Genomic DNA, 23,235 nt, shown 5'->3' with positions numbered 1-23,235 from the left:
AGACAGATATAGATTTGATAAAATAACAGTAACATGACATTGATGTTGATACTTGTACAACATAATATTTTTTATTATTATTTAGTTCCATGCAAAATCACTGAAAAGTGCAATGGTTGGCAGCAGTGTGCAGATGCTGCTTTTCTTGTTGTTGTTGTTGTAGTTCTGCTGTATAACTGTCTGTCCGTCTGGAGTAAACCGTGAGAAGAATGTGAGCGCTGCAGTGTGACAGTAGCATATCAAAGAAAACATATCAATGAAAGAGTCTGGAGATGGTCAAAGCCAAACCAGTCTTCCTTAACCCGTCTACTACAGACGGTCTTTACAAGGAATCATATTTACTGACAAAATCAAATCAAGCATGAAAATTCTCTTCTAGATCAACATATCTTACACCAAATAATGCTTTTTCAACATAACAGCACATTCAGTAGTGTCAGATGCTGTCTCATATATTTGTCTCAAAAATGTCTGTTTCATTGTTTCTTAAAACATTGCAAGTTGAATAATAGAGCATGGTAAATGTACTGTGTGCTCTTTGGAGTCAAATAATATCTTCCACTGAATGCAGAGGTACAGAGTTTTGGGTGAATCTCATGAAACCTGTCAAAAAAACATGCAATAGACTCTAACATCCGAAGAAAAAAATAATTTTGCTAAAAGAAACCAGAACAATGCAATATAATTTGCATGAAGAGAATAAATAATTAAATAAATAATACTGCAATAATGAATATATGTGTGTATACTGTATATATATATATATCATGAATAAATTATTAGGCTGACTTAAATAAACACATTGTATTACAACGTTGTGCTTAATTGTCACAATGTGAGAAATAGTAATGTTCTTAAAAACAGGATTTATTTTCTTTATGCAAAACATATTACATTTTTATTTTTGGGAATTTATTACAAATAAAGATAAATAAACCTACAAAAAAAAAAACGTAAATGTTAAAATAACAGTGGAAAAAAGAACTGGTGACATATGAGATTCACCTGTTTCTGGACTGTTCTTATTAATTCAAATGTATGTCTTGAAAAATTAACAAATTGCAACAAAGTACACATACCTATCCATCTATTAAAATAAACGGAGTCTGATAAGCTAAGGCAGTGTATTTGTGTATCAAACACTATGAGAAAATCTCAAATCCTTCAAAGAGAAACTGAAACTACAACATAATCCTACTCTTTTTATATACAGTATGTATATATGCTTTAAAAGAGCATCAGGTCAGGCTGTTATGCTCTTAATGTACAATAAAAGTGTCGTTTGTAAAGATAGCAGCTTCAGTAAAGATCACCCCAACTTCACCCAATAGATATTTAAATATAGTACAAGTTTGAACAGATACACACGGAAATAAACCGAACCCGAACACATTAACACCAAGGAAATGAAATAATCTCATAATCACTGGATTTATGGCACTGGCGGTGTTGTAGACAGTTCCATTATTTGTCATTTCCAAAATCGGTTCACAGTTTTGTCTTAAAACATCTTGTAGATTCTAAAAATATATTTCTATATTTATAGATTGGGTTGTGTACCACAGTATTGTTGATGCTTTTCAGAAGTGTGGCATGTTCCAGCTCAGGCCTGGTTGCACAGTGCTTCAGAGTCGCTCGATCCTCCTCCCTGCGATGAGACAAAGAGAAAACCTTCGTTTGAACCATCAAACACTGTTGTATTGCATCAGTCACAGCTCAACTGAAAAATACTTACCATTGCTTATTAAAACGCAGCTATTCTTGTAAAGTCACCTGGAAAAAACAGATCTGAGAATTGCTCGAGTGTTCCTCATAAGGCTTTTCGTACCACGCTAAAATGACCTGATACCATACATGACATGGAAGGAATTTGGGGTAATAGTTGTGGCACGTTGCATGCAGCAGTACAGATGCACGGTTAAAATGAACATCATCTCGCCACTCAAAAACAGGTGCCTGGAAGCAGCCTGGGGATATGTTCATTACAATGAAATATCCATTTGGTTTAATGGATATTTCTTTTCTATTTCATCTCATTTCTATAGCAATTAAAAAGAAATCAAATTTGATATGCGATGCAGTGCACTTGTGACACACCGGTGGCATATTTCCCAGAACATTCATCCAAAGTTTGCTGCTTAAAAATGGCTTTGGGGCAGATGACAATATTGGTGCGAATACAGAAACATTGGAGATATTATTTATCTTTTCTGGGGTTTTTATCTTAAAAATAAACCACTTGTTACATGCATGTATCATTTCATTGAAAGGCAAAAATAATGCTGCCAAATGATTTTTTTGTTTTGTTTTTAATGCATTAAAATGTTCACCAAGGCTGCATTTATTTGATCAAAAAAATAGTAAAAACAGTACTAGTGTGAAAAATTATTGCAAAATTATTATTTTCTATTGCACTATATTTTAAATTTTTTATTTATTTCTGTGATGCAAAGCTGAATTTTCAGCATCATTACTCCAGTCTTCAGTGTCACATGATCCTTCAGAAATCATGCTAATATGCTGATTTGCTGCTCATAAGTAACATTTATTATTATCAATGTTTAAAACAGTTGTGCTGCTTTATATTTTGTTGGGAAAAAAAGGAAGGAAACATTCCTTTCAGTATTCTTTGATCTTATTCTCATTGTATTAAGAAGCTAATTTTGTTACTGTTTAGCAGCATAATAATGCAAAGATTATAAATAGGAGTAAAACAATGACTAATGATGGTTGGTTCAGTCATATGCATATTCCAGTGTTTCACATGCAAAACTCTGCTCTGGTACACATATATTCATTTGGACAGAAGCTGATCTTACTTCTGCATTACTGTTTTTGCTTTGAAATCCCCTAGAAGAAGGTTTTTTGTTTAAGTGTCTCACCAGGACGTTCTTGTCCTGTTCCATCTTCAGCTCTCTGTTCAGCTGCTTTTCCAGATCATGTCCATAGAAATCCCCAGACTCCAGCTTACCTGCTGCCCTATGAGACCAGAAACACTGTAAACACGCACCCAGGAGATCTGGACAACACATGATTCGGCAGTTAGCAGGTGAAAACAGCAGCTGTTTCAGTCCAGTTCTTGTTACCCTGATCTTGGAGAGCTCCTGGCGTGGAGAACGTCTGATGTTGGGAACGTGAGGTCAGAGATGCTGTCCGTTTCACTCCCCGCCTCTAAACATGGTTGAAGGCAAAGTCTGAACATCAGAGAATGACTCATTCTATAATTATAATCGAGTATGTGTATGAATTCGATATTACCTGAGTTAAGTTCTTTCACCAATGAAGACATTGTGTTGGTTATGGAGTCTGCAGCTACCAGGAGATCATTTCTGAAGTTCCTTCTGTAGCCTTTAATAAAGAAGTAAAATGATTTCATATTTAATAATATTAAATAAATATAAATGCGTTTTCAATGTTGATAATAATCAGAAATGGTTCTTGAGCAGAAAATCAGTACATTAGAATGAGGGACATGTGACACTGAAGACTGGAGTAATGATGCTGAAACTTCAGCTTGGCATCACAACAATAAATTACACTTTTCAGTATATTCAAATATAAAACAGATATTTGAAATTGTAATAATATTTCACAATTTTACTGTTTTTACTGTATTATTAAGGAAATAAATGCAGCCTTGGTGAGCATAAGACTTCTTTCAAAATCATTGATTTTATTTATCAGTTTAAATTATGATTTTGGGTTCAATGTGATTTAGTTGTTGGTTACCACTGAAATAGTAAATAAACAAAAGCACCTTTTACACAGAATCTAGAAAAGCAATCTTATTCCAAAATGATTACTTTGCTGCATAATTCATTTAAATGCTTGAACAAAAACACAAATCTCACATTTGAAGTATTCTAATTTGTTGAGATAGTGAATTGGTGGGTTTTTGTTAAATGTGAGCCAAAATCATCACAATTAAAAGAACCAAAGACTTAAACTACTTCAGTCTGTGTGCATTGAATTTATTTAATACACGAGTTTCACAATTTGAGTTGAATTACTGAAATAAATGAACTTTTCCACGACATTCTAATTTATTGAGATGCACCTGTATATTCTCTGGTGTATTTAATCTATTTAAAAAAAAACTCTCTGGTGTATTTAACCTTTGTTTTATTTTGTCAGGGCAGGTTGAATGTGTGAAACTCATGAAAACACAAGGGGAACATGTTTGTTACCCTGAGCGAAGGCCTGCTGCACCTCTCCTCCCAGGCCCATGAGCGAGTCCTGAGGTGTCTGACTGGGTGTGGTATTGCTGGATGTTGATTGGACGGGCATGGGGATGGGTGTGGTATTGCCGGACACTGATTGGATGGATGTGTTGATGGTGTGGCTGGGGGAGGAGCGAGGGGAGGGGCCAGGGCCCTGGTTCTAGGATACAAAAGGAAATTATCAGGAGATAACACAAATGTAATGCTAAACCTGTGCTGTTATTGTTAATAAAACTAAAATGATTAAAAATCATTTTCATTAACTGAAATAAAGCTGCAATTAAATAAAATATAAACATTAGATGAAAAGCTTACTTAAAGTGGAGTTGAAAAATGTAAATTTAAGTTTAAATGTGAAATATTGCCTTGGCAACTAACTGAAAGAAAATAATTTGAAGTTGAAGTACTAAAATAAATCATTTAAAACAAAATAGAAATGTTAAAAAAATGACAAAATCTAAAAAAAACTCAAATACATTACAAGGCTAATTAAAAATATTAATAATAGTATAAAAATAACACTGAATTAACACAATATGAAAATCCCACAATATGAACTGCCCATAGTGGTTGAATGAGTGACAAAACATATAAATAACAAAGTCAAATCTTTGTAAATTAAATAATGATTAGCAAATTAATGAATGATAATAATGTCATTTTGCAGGTAAATGGTCTAATAAGTAAATTGTTGTTTGTCTTAAAAATGATTGGTGTTATTGGTGATGAAAAGTGTAAGCTCACAAGTCTCAGTTTTGTGTTTTGTTTTTGCCATTTTTTGCCAATCATTCACGTCAACAGCACAAACAATGAAAATAATAATACACATCAAAATGTATTATTAGTTTGTTCAAAAACTGATAAAGAAGAATTAGAGTATGTAATTGACATGCTCAAATGTAGTCTGTCTAACAGATTTGTGTTATACTAAATGAACAAATGTTAAGTTCTGGATGCCAAAGACACAACCAACACAAAACATTTCACAAGTTTAATATTAGGAAGAACAAACACACAACATACAGTTAATCTCAAATCAGCTCAAGTATATTAACACACAGTTTTGTTACTAGACTCTGAGACTTACGGCTCTTTTTAGCTCTTCTTCCTGTAGATGGAGCAGTTCAGCTTGTTAACATGGAACTCTGCATTTCTACATTCTGAATTTAACTTTTTAAAACCGTGTCATCTTCATTTGTTGTGTTTTCACCTTTAACAGAAGCATGAGCTGCTCTAGTTGGACCATGAGTTCTCGACGGCTCTCCTGAAGGGCCGACATCCTCTGCTCCAACTCCTCCTTCCTCTGCCTGAGACACAATCAGACAAAGAAAGCCACACAGTTATCAATATAACTTCAACATTAACCAAAAATGAATTGTGGATCCATAAACAACCAGATTTTTGACCCTATTTTCATGTGCTATTTACCACCATATTTATTAAATAAATTATACAAATTAGGTAATGGTGTAAACACACCCACACAACCAGTGCTGAACACAGTTTGTAGGGTGTAGAGGCAAGCAATGCCTGGTTAAGTCAGTTTATGGATAGTTTATGAATAAGATACATAATGCCACATAACACCCACAATTCATCCAATCTGTTTGTATCAGATGTTTTCTACTTTAAAGAAATGCCAATCATTAAAAGCAGGTTTGTAAAAATATATAAAAACAACATTACAAAATATAAAAATAAATGTATAAATATAAAAAAAATTTATAAATGTAAAATGTTCCCCTAGGAACCATATTCTATAACATGGTACTTGCAGTAGGTTTTATTTACAGGTAAAATCTAATTTCTAAAAATGTAATTATGGTTTTTACAAAACCCTCTATCACGTTCATTATGAAAATAGTAATAAAAACACATTTATAAACCAAAACTTGTGGGTAAGGATATAAAAATGATTTACCATAATATAAAAATTTACCATGGAATGGAATCATATTCTTAACTGTGGTATTTGCAATAGACTATCAATAGGTGACAGCTAAAATCTAATTTCCATAAATATTATAATGGTTTAAAGCAAACTATGGTGTTTCCTATGAAAATAGAAATAAAAACACATTTAGGAACCAAAGCTGGTGTGTAAGGATATACAAATAAATATTTACCATAGTTCTTCCCTGGGAATCATATTCTTAACTGTGGTATTTGCAGAAGACTATCAATAATAGGTCAACTCTAATTTCCATAAATAGAATAACGTTTTTTATAAAACAAGCTATAGTGTTTATTATGGAAATAGTCATAAAAACACATTTAGAAACCAAAACTGCCACACAAAGCACTTCCCTAATAAATTGTTTAATATGAATCTAGTACCAAAATATCATGTTCCTACAATTAATATTGCTAGAATGAAACCACAGTAAACATTGGGAACCAAAAGACTAGAGCTTATTTAAATATCCATGCTTAGCTCAGTCAAATCTGAACTGGTGACGTCCACAAACAGGAAGGAGCCTCAGTGTTGCAAATTGCTTTTAAAGTGCTTTCACTCGTTCATGATCAGGTTACACTCACTTTCAATGCTGTCTATCTCATAACCATCAGCGTCTGTTGTTCACCACATCCGATCAGGTTTCAGGTCTGATTCACGGCTGTACGCTGTGTGTGTGCGCGCAGGTGTTTACCTGAGCAGTCTCAGTTCAGCCAGTAACGTTGGGTTTTGTTGGCTTTTGTCTAACGGAGGCTGGGAAGCTTCTTCATGTTGTTGCCTCAGGCGTTGGATCTCTTGCAAAATCTCCCTGAAAACACACAATTTATTCATTTCAAGAATGCTAATTCAAAGTCACTTTGCAATACTAAAATAAACAGACTCAAACTCACTTGTTCTTGTTCTCTAGCTCGGCGATAAGTTGTCGCTGCTGTTTGTTGGAGTCCAGACAGAGAGAGATGTCTGCCGGGACTCTGGTCTTCTGTTCACAGTTGTCAGGTTGTATATAAGGTTAACGAGTTGTTTAAATGAATTTATTTGCACATATTCATAATAATTAAAGAAGTGTGTAATTTCTGTGGCACCACAAGCACAAATAATGATTGTTTTCAAATGGGTTTCCCAAACATCCAAATGCTGTTACATCAATCTATTAATGGAAAAGAAAAAAAAACGGATCTTCTCTCGACAAAAAGTATGGCATTGATATTCGATGAATAATAGAATGTTTCTCTGAGCAAGTGCTCTGATTGGCTGTCTTACCGCTGCAGCTCCATCAGCAGCCAATCGGGAGGCGTAACGGGCAATGAGAAAGTGCTCATCATCTTGGTTTTTACAGCTCTCCTGGAAACTGTCAATCACAGAAAAGGGTGGAGCTCGGTCATCTTTATAGTTACCGGTTCAGAATGACAAAAGCACTTACTGTAACATTATATATACTATATATAGCAATTAGAAGCCTATGCAAAGCTCAAGCATAGAAAGTAAACAAACTAGTGGTTCAGCCATTCATCCTGTACAAAGTTTTGTTGCTTTCTTGCGCTAACCTTCATGTATGTGTGTGTGCACACACACACACACACAGTTAACACACAAATGCATGAAGGATAGAGCTACAAAACTTTGTTGTATGTTTCAAAATGCACATTTTTACCAACTGTATAGCCTTTAAATAGCCTTTATGAATCAAAAGAACATCATTTTAGAGAACTTATCCACCAGTACTGTCCTAATCACAGAAATGATAGAATTTCCAGCACATGTAAACACATTTCAGGATCTAAGCAAATCATGAAGACCACAGAGCCCCAGTTTCCCAAAAAAGCACTGCAAGGTTAAGAGCAACGCAAGGATAATCATAATATCAGAAATCTTTGCTGGGAAACAACTATAGTGAAGGATGTTGCCTAGCGAGAAAACAAATGAAACATGTAGCCAAAGATAACCGGTTCATTCAGAGATACTGGTGACTCTGAGATCCATCATAATCATGTCCTTGTTTAAAGACTAGTTGCCAAGCCGAAAATGGATAATTGATTGTGTATTTTCTGTTCTTGCACATCAAATCGACACAAATCTTCCCAAAAATTACATGCACTTCTACACAAAATTCACACACACATAAAAGACCCGTCTATAATAATCAATCATATATTTGTCCTATGTTAATCAAATTAGAAGTTTACACTATTTGAATAATGGATGGGAACAAAATATTATTCCAAAGGAGTCCATAAAAATGTTTGTCTTTAGAATTAGAGGGCAAATTAGAGTTTGGGATGGATTCATTGAAGTTGGCAGTATTTATTTAATAAGCGAGGGATGCTATTAATAGTTCTCATGTTGAACTATTGTGTTCATACATATGGTGCAATAGAGCACTACAGTGAATGGCACTTTTCTTTCTGCAGCTCTGGTTATGGATGTATTTTTTTCTATTCATTTTCACCATAGCCAATTAAAAATCCATGAACCCAACAAATACACTCTCAAGAGAATCATAGCAACATGTGATTGTAGCAAAAATGCATGAAAATCTGAAAAAAAGTACATGCAAATACAATAATAAGGGACTTCTCATTCCATGAATATTATATTTATAAATGTATCTGAAGTGACATTGCATTGACAACATACATTCCATGGGAATCAAGCCCATAACCTTGGTGTTGCTAACACCACTATCTACTATTTTGAATGACATAATTAAAATAAAATATAAATATATAGATTATAAGTCAATGAGTTTAATTTTTATGCATTTATAAAACTTATATTGTACAACAGCAACTTCTCTGATTGGTGAATTATGGATAGTGTAGGATTATAGGTTGTGTAGTCCTTCACTGGGAGTTCAGTAATTAAATATGAAGCATATGAAGCTCTATAGAAGCATATTTTATCACTATACACCCTCAGAGCTCAAGGTAGTTCTGTATTGAAACGTTAATACATTAGCCTTAATGTAAATCTCTCTATGGGGAAAATGAAGGGCATTTTTACTTCCGGACCGCTGCGCTCTATGGCAGTGAAATGTAATAGGTTTAACACAGAGTAAATACACTGCTTAAACACAACAGAAGCTTAGCAAGCTGCAAACATAAGACAGCACTGTGGCCAGAATAGTCACCATCCCACATCTGGTGTCCTTTCTAAAATGCAGAGATTATATTAGATACATTGAAACTGTGGAAAAACCTCCATTGTTTCCTCAAATGATAGTTTGACATTAACAATGTTACACTGCATTCTGGGTATTACCAGACTGACATGGTGACCTTTGAGCTCTAAAAACAGATTAGGAAGAAAACTGCCACAGCAACCTCAGCAGACCGACAGCTCACACTGACCATGAACGGTCCTTTCGGAGGAGATTCACATAAAGGCCGATAAGTATGTGCTCATCAGCGAGCCTATCGGCAATATCGAGGCTGTACTGAACCCTGAAACCATGTTTCACAAACACAGATGAGATGAAAAATAATGGGGTCTAAAAAAAACACTTCACGATCTTAACTTCTCATCTACTTACGATTCCACTATACAATTATGAATTATTTGAATGCATTAATAATAATACAGAATGCAAATAGTTGAGATGACATATTTAAAGGAATAGTCCATTCAAAAATGAAAATTTGCTGAAAACATACAGGCTATCCAAGATGTAGATGAGTTTGTTTCTTCATCAGGAAAAAATGTGGAGAAATTTAGCATCACATCACTTGCTCACCAATGGATCCTCTGCAGTGAATGGGTGCCGTCAGAATGAGAGTCCAAACAGCTGGATTTGTTTCTTACAAACATGACATCACTTGACAAGAAGATAATTAAAGGACTAGATTATTGTCCTGTTTTTATCGGCTGTTTGGACTCTCATTCTGATGGCACCCATTCACTGCAGAGGATCCATTAGTGAGCAAGTCTTTTCCCATGAAGAAACAAACTCATCTACATCTTGGATGGCCTGAGGGTGAGTACGTTTTCAGCTAATTTTCCTTTTTGGGTGAACTATTCCTTTAACTTGATGCAAATGGAATTGGGTTGCGTGGGATGGAAGTACAATCCAAATGAGTCTTTTATAAATTTGCAATGGACAAAGGACATATTCTCACATTTTTTTTGTCTGAACCAAAGCCAATCAGGGACAAAACCGTAAAACACCTTAAACGGGCTGTACTTCAATCCCTCACAGCCTTGTTTTCATCTGCTACTCTACTCAAAACAGTCCCATGTATCCCATTACAAGATGATCTTTACTCCTTGTTATTCCTTTACACGCCTGTTGCGCTTACAACAGATAATAGTGCCATTATTTCATCCAAGTTGACTTACCCTTTCCCTTTTAAAAGATCTGGGGTTGTCCGTGAAAACATTTGCTTCGTCTCATCATGAGCACCTCTTTTTACCCCCAAAATGAGACATAATAAAACAAATTAATAGGCAACACATGTATACTTACACAAACATGTTTAAAACACACCACAAAGGGATCAGAACATGTTTACAGCAGTTACTGTATTTTAGTAGCATTTATATACTATTACAGTATTTAATAATATTTTGAATTACCTTTCTTTTTTTCAGTTTTCTTTAAGTTTTAGTGCTTTTGCAATTGCTATTTGTTTTTTTTAAAGGGTTAGCTCACCCAAAATTTTTTTGTTTTTTACTCACCCCCGAGGCATCCTAGGTGTATATGACTTTCTTCTTTCAGACAAATCCAGTCGGAGTTATATAAAAAATTGAAAATCTTTCAAGCTCTATCATTGCAGTCAGCTGGTGTTGCATGCATCAGTCCAAAAGACGTGAAATAAAAAGCTCCCTTCCATAAAAAAAAGTGTCTCACACGGCTCCGGGGGGTGAACAAAGGCCTTCTGTAGCGAATCGATGCGTTTTTGTAAGAAAAATATCTATATTCAAAACGTAATAATCACTTGAATCTAGCTTGCGCTCACTGTTGTACACTGGAAGCAGCTCCGGGAGGATGACGTATGAGGTCGGCTTTGCGCATGCGCCGGTGAGTCTCGTGAAAACCAACGTTTGTTAACAGGAGCAAAGGAAGCAAAGTTTCCTTACTTTAGCAAAGGAAAACCAGTCTCCTCTTGGCTTATATCCAAATCCTCCGACATTCTTTTTTACCAATCCTCGTTTTGTACTTCTAATTAGTGACTGTTGTTTTGTTTTGATCTCTCCGCTGCGTTTCCGCGTGCAGCCTAATTTTCATTTTTGGGTGAACTAACCCTTTAAGACTTTTTTTTTTTTTTTAATTTATGTATTTTTAGTACTTCAACTTCAACGAATTTATTTCAGTTAGTTACCAAGAAAATATTTCTAATTTTCATTTAAGTATACAATATTTATAATCTATTCTATTTCAGTTTTTTTATTTAACAAAATAGTAATAGCAGCCTGTCTTACCGAACATACAAATAAAAGCATAACAGACAAAAAAAAAAAGGCTTGAATGCTTTAAGCTCAGCTTTATGCTTGTAAACATACTCCTATAACGACTCACGTTTTGCTGGAGTAAGGGTTTCCTGAGGAAGGCATGGAGTGAGAGAGTATGTATTCATTTCCACTGGTCACAGGTCTGGGAGGCCTGGAGCAAATGCAAACAATAATTAAGGCACTGCGATAAAAGTGTGTCAGTGTGTCTGTCTGCACAGTGTCAAACATATCAGTGTGTCTAAGATTAGTTTTCCCCCATCGAAATATTGTGAAATCATATAACATGAGAATATATTTAAACTATTCATCTCACTTTACTTACCATGTGTCCCTGTTTCGCAGCATAAAAGCAAAAGCACAACGCAAGACAATGTTAGCATGCACAATTTATGTTACATTCAGTGTAATACACTCAGTCATTTTACACTTAAGAGGATTATTCGAGCAAAATGTGTTGGATATGGTGCTGTCTGAGTTAACATACATAACGTGAGTGAGGTTGAGTGGTTTCTCGGACGTTTCGGAGAACGTCGGGTAAGGAGGCTCTCGACTGGAGGCACAACCCAGAGATTTACTGAGAGCGTCTGACAACTTCTTAGCTGGAGATTTCTGGAGCAAAACAAAGGGAAAAAAATTATAAAAATATTCATGAATATGTTTAATTGAACCATATTTTGAAAACCAGGATTTTCTTTGCTCTTTTTAAATAAATATAAATGTTTATGGAGAAATACTCATAGAATAGGGATTACTTACATATAGAGGTCTTAAAGGTACAGTAACAAATAATAAGTTTAATTATAATAGTCAGAGACAGGGTAGAAAATGGTCATGTAAAATAATTTATTTACCTTTTTTTGTAAATACTGTGTAAAATAAGTGTGTATTTATTTTCAGCAATTTTTGCATATTTCATTTGCCTGGAAGACTGAAATCTGTAAGACTTTTTTAAAGAAATTAATACTTTTATTCAGCAAGGACGCATTATATTGCTCAAACGTGACAGTAAAGACATTTCAAAGATTTCAAATAAATGCTGCTATTTTGAACTTTCTATCATCAGAAAATTTTGAAAAAAATGTATCATGAAATGTTTCTTGAGCAGCAAATCAGCATATTAGAATGATTTCTGAAGGATCATGTGACACTGAAGACTGGAGTAATGATGCTGAAAATTCAGCATTGCATCATAGAAATAAATTACATTTTACAACATATTCAAATAGAAAACAGTTATTTTAAATTGGAATAATATTTCATGATATTCCGGTTTTACTGTCATTTTTTATCAAATATATTCAGCCTTGCTGAGTGTTTCTTTCAAAAACATGAAAAAAATCTTCCCAAACACAAGTAACTTTGACTAAAATCTAAAAGTTACCAAATGCTACCAAAGTGGCAAATTCAATGCTCAGAGTTCAAATCAGATTTAGTGTAAAGGCATACAGTGATTTGACAGTGATTTCTGGCATACACTGTCAAAGGCTAAAGGCTGTTTGGATGACAGGACTCGTGCTGTCACTGACACTTCCTCACAGTCACGTTCCCACATGGCCGTTCACCTACCCATGACATGTACTCCTTCATCTGGTGCTGGTTGCTATGGCTGCCCGAGGCATGGCCCCTCCAGAAACACTCTTGGCAGAGTTGGTAATTATCACATTGTTGGCACCGGTAGCGGAATCCCATCATGCTCTGGCTGTGGCAGTAGGAGCACTCCACAGGATGGAAGACTAGAGAAGAGAGGAGCAAAATCAAGTCAACTTTACTAATTGAATGTGGTCACAATATTTGTTTTTAGGCTATGAATGGCTGAAGGAAGTACTAACATATTGCTAAGCCTATGTATGGTTTGCTACAAAAATGAAATAAACATGCGTAAAGCACACCGTTCTCAACATTTGCCAGCCGATGCATCAGCGGTAACCAAACCAGACACTGAGGAGGAGGATCCGACACGAACGTGTCAAGAAACACATTGAGCGAGACCTTTTTCTGAGGAAGGACAGCAGTTAGTAAACAAATGAGTCAATAAATACCATGTGCATATAAGAAAAAAACAGTTTTGCTTTTTACATTTTCTAAAGAAATTGTGAATGGTGCTTGCTGTTGATTGCAAGGCCGCTGCTATTTGCAACTGCATGCTTGCTAGGGTTTTGCTTACTTGTAAAGTCTTGCTTACTGTGAAACTTTTCACCTGTTGTATTGTCCTCCATGCAAAAAAAAAAAGAAGTACACTAACATTCAAAGGTTTGCAGTCCGTAAGATAATTTAATGTTTTTTAAAGAAGTCTCTTATGCTTACCAAGGCTACATTTATTTGATCAAAAATGCAGTAAAAAAACAGTAATATTGTGGAATATTATTACAATTTAAAATAACTGTTTTCTATTGTAATATATTGTAAAATGTAATATATTCCTGTGATGCCATGCTGAATTTTCAGCATCATTACTCCAGTCTTCAGTGATCCTTCAGAAATCATTCTAATATGAAATAGAAATCTTTTGTAATATTATAAATGCCATGCAAAAAAAAAAAGAAGTACACTAACATTCAAAGGTTTGCAGTCCGTAAGATAATTTAATGTTTTTTAAAGAAGTCTCTTATGCTTACCAAGGCTACATTTATTTGATCAAAAATGCACTAAAAAAAACAGTAATATTGTGGAATATTATTACAATTTAAAAATAACTGTTTTCTATTGTAATATATTGTAAAATGTAATATATTCCTGTGATGCCATGCTGAATTTTCAGCATCATTACTCCAGTCTTCAGTGATCCTTCAGAAATCATTCTAATATGAAATAGAAATCTTTTGTAATATTATAAATGTGTCACTTTAGATCAATTTAATGCATCCTTATAATAATTATTCATTATGAATCATTATTAATTTTAATACTAATTAAAAAAAGAAATAAAAAAAAACCCAAACTTTTGAATGGTTGTGTCCGACAGCTTAAATAAATAAGAAATTATTTTATTATTATTATTTTATTATTAAAAGTCCTCTCAAACCTCTTGCGGAAAGCAGGTTCTTGTGGACTGCTCAGTGTAGCCAAAAGATGGTCCCTCAAAAACCGTCATGGGCAGTTTCAATACCTCTCTTAGGAACTGGTCGAACTGTGAGTATATCATCACTCCGTTTGGGTCTGATATCTGTGAAAATACATCTTGAGGAAAAAAGACAAGCAATCAATTTCATTTTTTTTTTTAAATAAACTATGTTATACTAGATCCAGGTAGCATAGCAACAACTTCTTAATTGTACACAATATTTAACATCTAGACATTTTTAGTACTTCAATGAAATATCAGCTTTTACACTACTGTTCAATTTTATTCATTTATTTATTTTTTGAAAGAAACTCAGACTTTCATTCAGCAAGGGCACATTAAATTGATCAAAAGTGACAGCAAAGACATTTGCAATGTTACAAATTCAAATTTATTTCAAATAAATGTTCTTTTATGCATCAAAAAAATTCCAGTGTCAGCCTTGGTGAGCATAAGAGACTTTAAATTTATTTTTAAAAATCTTACCAACCCCAAACTTTTGAACAGTTTTGTAAGTCTAAAGTGTCATTACTAGAAATGATTCACCAGAAACGAGGTGAGAAGTTTTAGCTACACTGACAAGGTCATGAGAGGCGAATATGCCTCATGGTTAGAAGTGACTTTCAAGTAATGACAACTGCTCTGACCTTTAAAATGATGATAGAATGATTAATCGAGTCCATTCACTTAAGCGCCCATTAATCAGCATCAAACCATTGAACACACATCAGTTCAAAGGCAAATCCAAAGTGAAACTTACATCTTAGTTTATCCAAAATCTTCCCTCCACAGAGAGCAGCCAGGGCCATCTTCACCACAAAAACCGAGATCTTTCCCACTCCTTCCCTAGAAAAAGACACAACTGTCAACTAACACATTTAGATGGTCACATTTAGCAATTCAAGTGAAGATTATGAAGAGTCCTCATGAAAGCTGCCATATACAGGAAATTAAGCTTCAAATGAACTTTTTTCTTTCTACTCTTAAAGAAATGTGAATACTATATGTCATACATTCAGACAGATTTAAGGCAACTCCGCAGGGTTTCTTACGGGTCGTAGGCCGCTAACAGGAAGTTGAGGAGGTACGAGATGGACTGGTCTACATTGATCTGGTGGGTTGTGGGCAAGCGCTTGTTTAGCTGGTAAAAGATGGTGGACAGAATTGCTTGCAAATGTGACACTGAGAACTCTGTGTTGAGGTCCATGGAGTTGAGTCTGTTTTCCCGGAAAACCTCGATAATATTCCAGATATCCACCAAATGCACTGCAAGAAGCAAAGAACAACTGGCAAATGGAATTGCATCATTTTCAAAACATAAAATTACAGTAAATACTAAAACACCTGCATTCTTACAGTTGCACCTCTTCTGAATGAATCTCAGCTTGCATGCTGTCCTGTATGTGGACAGTCTGATAGAGTCCAGATCTAGTGCACCTGTGAGATGAAAACATCACATCTAATGAACGTACATGTCCAAACATACAGCTTAAATCAGCCAAAGAAATCTTAGCTGGTTTAAGATGGTCAAGGTGTTGTTTAGGTGGCTTTGACCAGTGGTCAAAAGCCGAAAACCACTCTATAACCAGCAAAACAGACCAGACTAAACAGCTTGGCTATAGGTTAAAAGACCACCTTAAGGCCCGTTCACACCAAGGATGATAACATTAAAGATAACGATAAAGATATAGTTCTAAATATCATTCTCAATATTAAAGGGGTCATATGATGCGATTAAAATTTTTCCTTTCTCTTTGGAGTGTTACAAGCTCTTGGTGCATAAAGAAGATCTGTAAAGTTGCAAAGACTACAGTCTCCAATCCAAAGAGATATTCTTTATAAAAGTTGAGAGTCAACCACGCCTACCTAAAACGGCTCGTTCGAACACGCCCCCACATGTCTACGCCCCCTAGCCCCCGGCCTCTGCTCCCTCTAGCCCTCCAGCCGTTCCTCACTCTAGCCCCCGGCCTCTGCTCATTCTAGGCCGCCGCCGCTCACTCTAGGCCGTGACGCTGTGTTTCGTTGTGAAAGCAAAACTACTTTGTTTGGCCTTCCAAAAATGGACACGGCTAGAAATCAGTGGTTAAGTTGTATTTACAACACTGTTCCAGAACACTTCAACCCAAATATTCAGATGTGTGCAGCGCATTTTATGGAGGACTGTTTCCTGATCCTGGTAGAGTAGACTACAATGCCGGCTGTTCTGACTCACAGATTGTAAGTACGTTTTTTTATATTTAAAGAGTTTTTATATTTTATATATTTAAAACGAGTTTTTTGGGCATTGTAGAGTAGGGCTTGTCATTTCTCCAATCACAAATGCAGACATGGTTTTATGTTTACGTGGCGTGATGCAACGCAATGCGTAAAAAGAGAGTATAAGTCATTATAATCCATAATTATGTCCCCACTGGATGCAACGAATGCCTCGTTTATAATGGGTTTTCATGTTTTTTTGAATCATCACAGTATGGCAAGGGGCGTAACATTTCCGTCACACGCTTGAGGTATTCGGCCAATCACAGCACACCTTGCTTTTCAGACCGATGAGCTTTGTAAAAATTTACGCGTTTCAGAAAGGCGGGGCATAGAGGAGAAACAATAATGTACAGTATGTGGAAAATAATGTGTTTTTTTAACCTTAAACCGCATAAACACATTTCATTACACCAAATACACAAAATACTGTTCTTTTTAGCAACATCATATGACCCCTTTAATGCTATTAGCGGATTAGAGCCTTAGAAATACTAAATATTGTGTCAGCTCTCTGTTTTAAAGAATAGCAGAGTCCACACCACAACTATAACGATAAAGACAAAGAGAAACGATATCATTGGAGTCACTTTCAAAACCATTTTTCTCCAGCTGATGAACAATAAAAAAAATTGACAGCCAATCAGAATCCATCCTGCTGTAACAAGCATGAGAATTTAAAGCGGCAGATGAACGTGCGCTTAGAATAAACAGACGATACCATTCGCTGGTGTGGATGCTAATATCGTTATCTTTATAGTTATCATTCTTGGTGTGAACGGGCTTTAGACTGGTTGAAGATGTTTTTTTCTCAACAGGGAAATCCCTTTGGAGAACTGTTAGCATGACTACCATTCAAAAAGTTGGGGGTCAGTAAGAAGAGAATTTACAGTATTTGAAATAGAGATATCGCTGGTGTGGATGCTAATATCGTTATCTTTATAGTTATCATTCTTGGTGTGAACGGGGCTTTAGACTGGTTGAAGATGTTTTTTCTCAACAGGGAAATCCCTTTGGAGAACTGTTAGCATGACTACCATTCAAAAAGTTGGGGGTCAGTAAGAAGAGAATTTACAGTATTTGAAATAGAGGGCCTGTGGAGTTGTTTGCAGTTTAAAGACTCTCTGTGTGAAATTATTAGGCAAAATGATGAGGCTCCGCAAGAATGGCTTGCTAGAGAAGACTGTAATTCAAGCCCTCTAATGGGACATTTCTAGAGAGATCCCATATTTCACAGAGTCGGTCTTCTAATCTTTTTCTCTCTCTCGCCTTCTCCTTTTATTGTGGCTCTGGGATCTCCGAGCCTATAAATATCCTTTTTGGACAGTCGGTGGCATCCAGGCATTTTGAGCCCGACTCCATTTTTCAACACTCTCTGTGGGTGATTTATTTAGCATGGCAGGTTGAATGAAAAACTTGAAATTGTGCTTTTTGATTTGGCTCGCGCTTGACGTCGGTTGGCATATACGATGTACAGATCTGACCTGGAGGACAAAGTCATGTTCTACACAAAGCAACTGTTCGGAGTATCTTCACCGAGTAATTAGTGCTGGATTACTCGCATTAAACCGTCTGTGGGAGTAACTGATAGCAGCTAATGCTATTGCATTTTTCCAAAACCACATAATGCATCTATTTGAGAAACGCCATTGCTAGATAACAGACGAAGCTGACATTAATACAGGCTAAAATGGAATATATACATACATATATGTTTGTTTTTATATTATTTCGGCTGAGAAGGGTCCGGTCTCTGCTGCCCTCAATGCTTTCGCCATGCAGGTAAAACAAACACACCATGGAACTGCCTTATTGGAAAAATATACCATTAGCATGCATTAATATATTTCCCTGTAATGTTCTGGGCAAAATTATATGTAATGTAATTGATGAGAAAACAGTAAAAACAAATGTGTGTGTGTATATATATATATATATATATATATATATATATATAAAATAAGCTATTTAAAATTGTAAATAGACATATACAGTTTCTTAAGTAATTCACATTTTTGCCATTATTTATGCATTTTATATGCAATTAAAAATGCCGTTTATGGAAATATAAATCAATTCCAATGTCTGAATGAAAAGAGATTTCATTTACTTTTGCACATTTAGTCCCGTCTTGGGCTGCTGTGAAAGCTGTGAATTGGATTCCATGAGAACTCTATCCGCAGCAAAGTGAACCATTACTCAAGTTAACTGCTTTTTCCACCAATCAGACACAGTAACTGCCCGTATGCTCTGATTGTCATGGTACCGCCATGAAGCAGCACAGAACTCTGGGTAAAGTCTCCCAGCCCATTCAGACTGTGATTTACACGTACATGTTTACAGGAAAGTCCTTCTAATGTGGTCTTCTCACTCATCTCCATTTGTTTTATTAGATGAATTAATATAATGATGCACTTCAAAAACAACATGCAGTCTATTTTCTTACCATTAATATGGCACAGCAAATTAAGAAATAACTTTTATGAACACAGATTGACTTTCTGTGCATGGACACCCTAATATAACCTATTTTCCAAACGTCTTACTATTAAAATTTCACTTAAAGTACAGAAAATGCAAATCAAATCCCAACAATGTTTATGTTTACAATGTAAAGGCACTTTGTAAAATAGGTATTTACTGACCTAGGGGAATTTTATCAGTTAAAACAGTAAACCAGCACACACTCACTGCATTTAAAATCCTCAACCAAATGCATGTAATTATATAAATAGATTATGCATGCAGAAATAAGCTGAATTTATAAGTACTCATATCCCCAAAATTCATACAGTTAAATATTATAGTTCTTCACATCATGATTTCGGACATGATGTTCCAGATACACACTATTAATATCTTACTTGCAGAGTCTGCATGATGCCTGTTAGTAGCAGACTGTGGAGCGTTCACAATGAAGAGAGGCGTCTGGAGCTCTGTGCACTTGCTAGGCTACTCACCAAACGCCTGTCATCGCCAAAACGGGTTTCAATTCAGCTCCTCTGCGTTCACTGAAGCCCATCTGCGCTAGAACGACGCGCTTTATCGACGACAATTTCGGCGTTCGAAGACAAAAGTCTGTTCAGGTTCGCATCAGACTCGCGGAGAGCGCCGCGGATCTCAGACCTCTGCTGCTCGCTTGCTTTGACGTGACGTAATGCGGGAGCTCTCCACTGAAGACAACCATCAGTGCTTTTTTTATTTTATTTTTTATTTTTTATTTAACAATCATTAATGTACAAACAATTTGGCCGTATCAAAACATCTTCACATTACAATATACAGAACAGGTGCATACAAATACAACAACAAAAAAAGGAGAGAACAGAGAGAGGGAAAATTTTTTTTTTTTTTAATAAAAAATATATATATATATATTCCTTGAAGGGGGGCTAGGGTTTTTCTTGTAGATCATAATCCATAATAATAGAAAACAGAATTATTGCATTTTTCTTTTTTTATCACTTTAAGGGTTTTTGTATACAAAAGAAACTCATTATGAAATGCATAAAAGGCTGGTTTTACTTTCAAAAACCTAGATTTGTGAATATAAAATTTTCCCAGCATAAGGATGCTATTGACCAGAACATCATCATTGTTATTGTTCATTACAAGTCCATAGATAATGTCCTTTAGAATGAAACTTTCAAGGTAACGTACCTTTGGGTAAAGCCAGTCATGAATATCAGACCATAAAGCATCCACATATTTACAATGAAAAAACAGATGATCCGTGGTTTCAATGTCATCACAGAATATACATTTATTGGAATCAAATCCAAATCTTAAGTACTCACTGGATGGATATATCCCATTTTAAATGTTTAAATGATTTTCTTTAATTTTGGGAGATAAAGGAAATTTTGTGTATTTAGTTCTAAGAAATAGGGAAATCAGTGCTTTTTTATGAACATAAAGAAAGGCAGGAACAGAACAAATAAAGAAAAGAGGATTACAAAAATACTAATAACTAAATAAAAAAACCAAAACAGGTATTAATCACGGTACATGAAAGATCTCATCACATCGCTTCAAAAAAAGAAATACATTTTTTGTTATTAATTACTCTTAGTGATTTAATTAAATCTTCTACTTCACATAAGACAGCTATAAAAGTAGGTATTTTCTTAAGAAACCTTTGTTTGTTAAAACTGAATTTTGCCACAAGGATAAGAAAGTTAACAGCAGATTCTAAAGATTTGTTTTGGTTTTCAAAAAAGCAAACAACATCCGTAATGTGTCAATTACAGTTCATATTAACTTTAGAAAAACAATAGGAACATTACAAAAGAAAAATAAGTGACAAATATCTTCACTTTCTTTTTTACAGAAGGTGCATATATCAGCTACATCACAACATTTCGACACAACAGCGTTACAAGGGTATATATTACGCAAAATTATAAAATGCACTTATTTCACTTTATTGGGTATACAGTATTTATATGGTAATAATCATGTTTTCCTCCATTGAATGTTATCTATTTTACTCTGAATTGTTTGTAATAAAATAATAATAATAAAAAAAACATCAGTGCTCTGCGGAAATATGACTAAATATTAGTAAAATGTGTTTTTCTTGATTTGATGTGGCAAAATGTTATGAGCAAATAATTTTGTGGGACAAATATTTTTTTTTATTAAATCTATGTATTATAAATATGAAAAATACAAAAAAATATCACAACAACAAGAATTTGCTCTTATTTAATCTCTTGCGCCTGTAGTAAAATTGCTATGTTATGTATATGTGTGGATATACATAGCAGAGTTGATCCCATTTTTTTGATTTTTGTTGGGGTTGTTATTTTTATTTTTCACTCTGGCGCAATGGTCCTAAAACTTTTCATCACCCAGACCCGGAATAAACTTGATACGTGATTGTATTCGCTATTCAACATCAAAACCTTCGCAACCCTGACAGGCTTTTTTCACTTTCTCAGTTTCGTCTATTGTGTCAGCGGTGAGTGAAGGCCTCCCTGTTGCCTAGTAACCACGCGCGCACGGTGAAAGCGAGGGGGCTGGAAACAAAGTATGAAACAGGCCGCGACGGAACACAACGCCGAGATATGTGTCAGCATTTATCATATCGCGCTTGATGGGATTCCTTGAAGGGGGGCTAGGGTTTTTCTTGTAGATCATAATAATAGAAAACAGAATTATTGCATTTTTCTTTTTTATCACTTTAAGGGTTTTTGTATACAAAAGAAACTCATTATGAAATGCATAAAAGGCTGGTTTTACTTTCAAAAACCTAGATTTGTGAATTTGAAATTTTCCCAGCATAAGGATGCTATTGACCAGAACATCATCATTGTTATTGTTCATTACAAGTCCATAGATAATGTCCTTTAGAATGAAACTTTCAAGGTAACGTACCTTTGGGTAAAGCCAGTCATGAATATCAGACCATAAAGCATCCACATATTTACAATGAAAAAACAGATGATCCGTGGTTTCAATGTCATCACAGAATATACATTTATTGGAATCAAATCCAAATCTTAAGTACTCACTGGATGGATATATCCCATTTTAAATGTTTAAATGATTTTCTTTAATTTTGGGAGATAAAGGAAATTTTGTGTATTTAGTTCTAAGAAATAGGGAAATCAGTGCTTTTTTATGAACATAAAGAAAGGCAGGAACAGAACAAATAAAGAAAAGAGGATTACAAAAATACTAATAACTAAATAAAAAAACCAAAACAGGTATTAATCACGGTACATGAAAGATCTCATCACATCGCTTCAAAAAAAGAAATACATTTTTTGTTATTAATTACTCTTAGTGATTTAATTAAATCTTCTACTTCACATAAGACAGCTATAAAAGTAGGTATTTTCTTAAGAAACCTTTGTTTGTTAAAACTGAATTTTGCCACAAGGATAAGAAAGTTAACAGCAGATTCTAAAGATTTGTTTTGGTTTTCAAAAAAGCAAACAACATCCGTAATGTGTCAATTACAGTTCATATTAACTTTAGAAAAACAATAGGAACATTACAAAAGAAAAATAAGTGACAAATATCTTCACTTTCTTTTTTACAGAAGGTGCATATATCAGCTACATCACAACATTTCGACACAACAGCGTTACAAGGGTATATATTACGCAAAATTATAAAATGCACTTATTTCACTTTATTGGGTATACAGTATTTATATGGTAATAATCATGTTTTCCTCCATTGAATGTTATCTATTTTACTCTGAATTGTTTGTAATAAAATAATAATAATAAAAAAAACATCAGTGCTCTGCGGAAATATGACTAAATATTAGTAAAATGTGTTTTTCT

General features: G+C 34.7%; 1 protein-coding gene across 1 annotated transcript; it reads right to left on the bottom strand.

The window, feature by feature from the left end:
* Positions 1 to 965: 965 nt before the first annotated feature.
* Positions 966 to 19,958, bottom strand: LOC107555263 (dystrobrevin alpha-like). The gene is made up of 23 exons (XM_016238010.1): positions 19,897 to 19,958; positions 19,801 to 19,820; positions 16,037 to 16,117; positions 15,733 to 15,946; positions 15,441 to 15,526; positions 14,642 to 14,796; positions 13,509 to 13,614; positions 13,186 to 13,352; positions 12,104 to 12,228; positions 11,942 to 11,950; positions 11,687 to 11,770; positions 10,507 to 10,572; positions 9,522 to 9,614; positions 7,435 to 7,522; positions 7,065 to 7,153; positions 6,869 to 6,982; positions 5,431 to 5,527; positions 5,308 to 5,328; positions 4,188 to 4,380; positions 3,259 to 3,348; positions 3,087 to 3,171; positions 2,883 to 2,979; positions 966 to 1,648 (listed from the first exon to the last, which is right to left on the bottom strand). The coding sequence occupies exons 1-23, from the start codon at positions 19,956 to 19,958 to the stop codon at positions 1,604 to 1,606; spliced, it is 2,187 nt and encodes a 728-aa protein (XP_016093496.1). The 3' UTR covers positions 966 to 1,603.
* Between the last annotated feature and the right edge of the window lie 3,277 nt (positions 19,959 to 23,235).

The sequence above is a fragment of the Sinocyclocheilus grahami genome, unplaced genomic scaffold (genome assembly GCF_001515645.1).
Source record: "Sinocyclocheilus grahami isolate Dianchi unplaced genomic scaffold, SAMN03320097.WGS_v1.1 scaffold19.1, whole genome shotgun sequence".
Classification (NCBI taxonomy): domain Eukaryota; kingdom Metazoa; phylum Chordata; class Actinopteri; order Cypriniformes; family Cyprinidae; genus Sinocyclocheilus; species Sinocyclocheilus grahami.
This window is presented reverse-complemented; position numbering and strand designations above follow the sequence as displayed.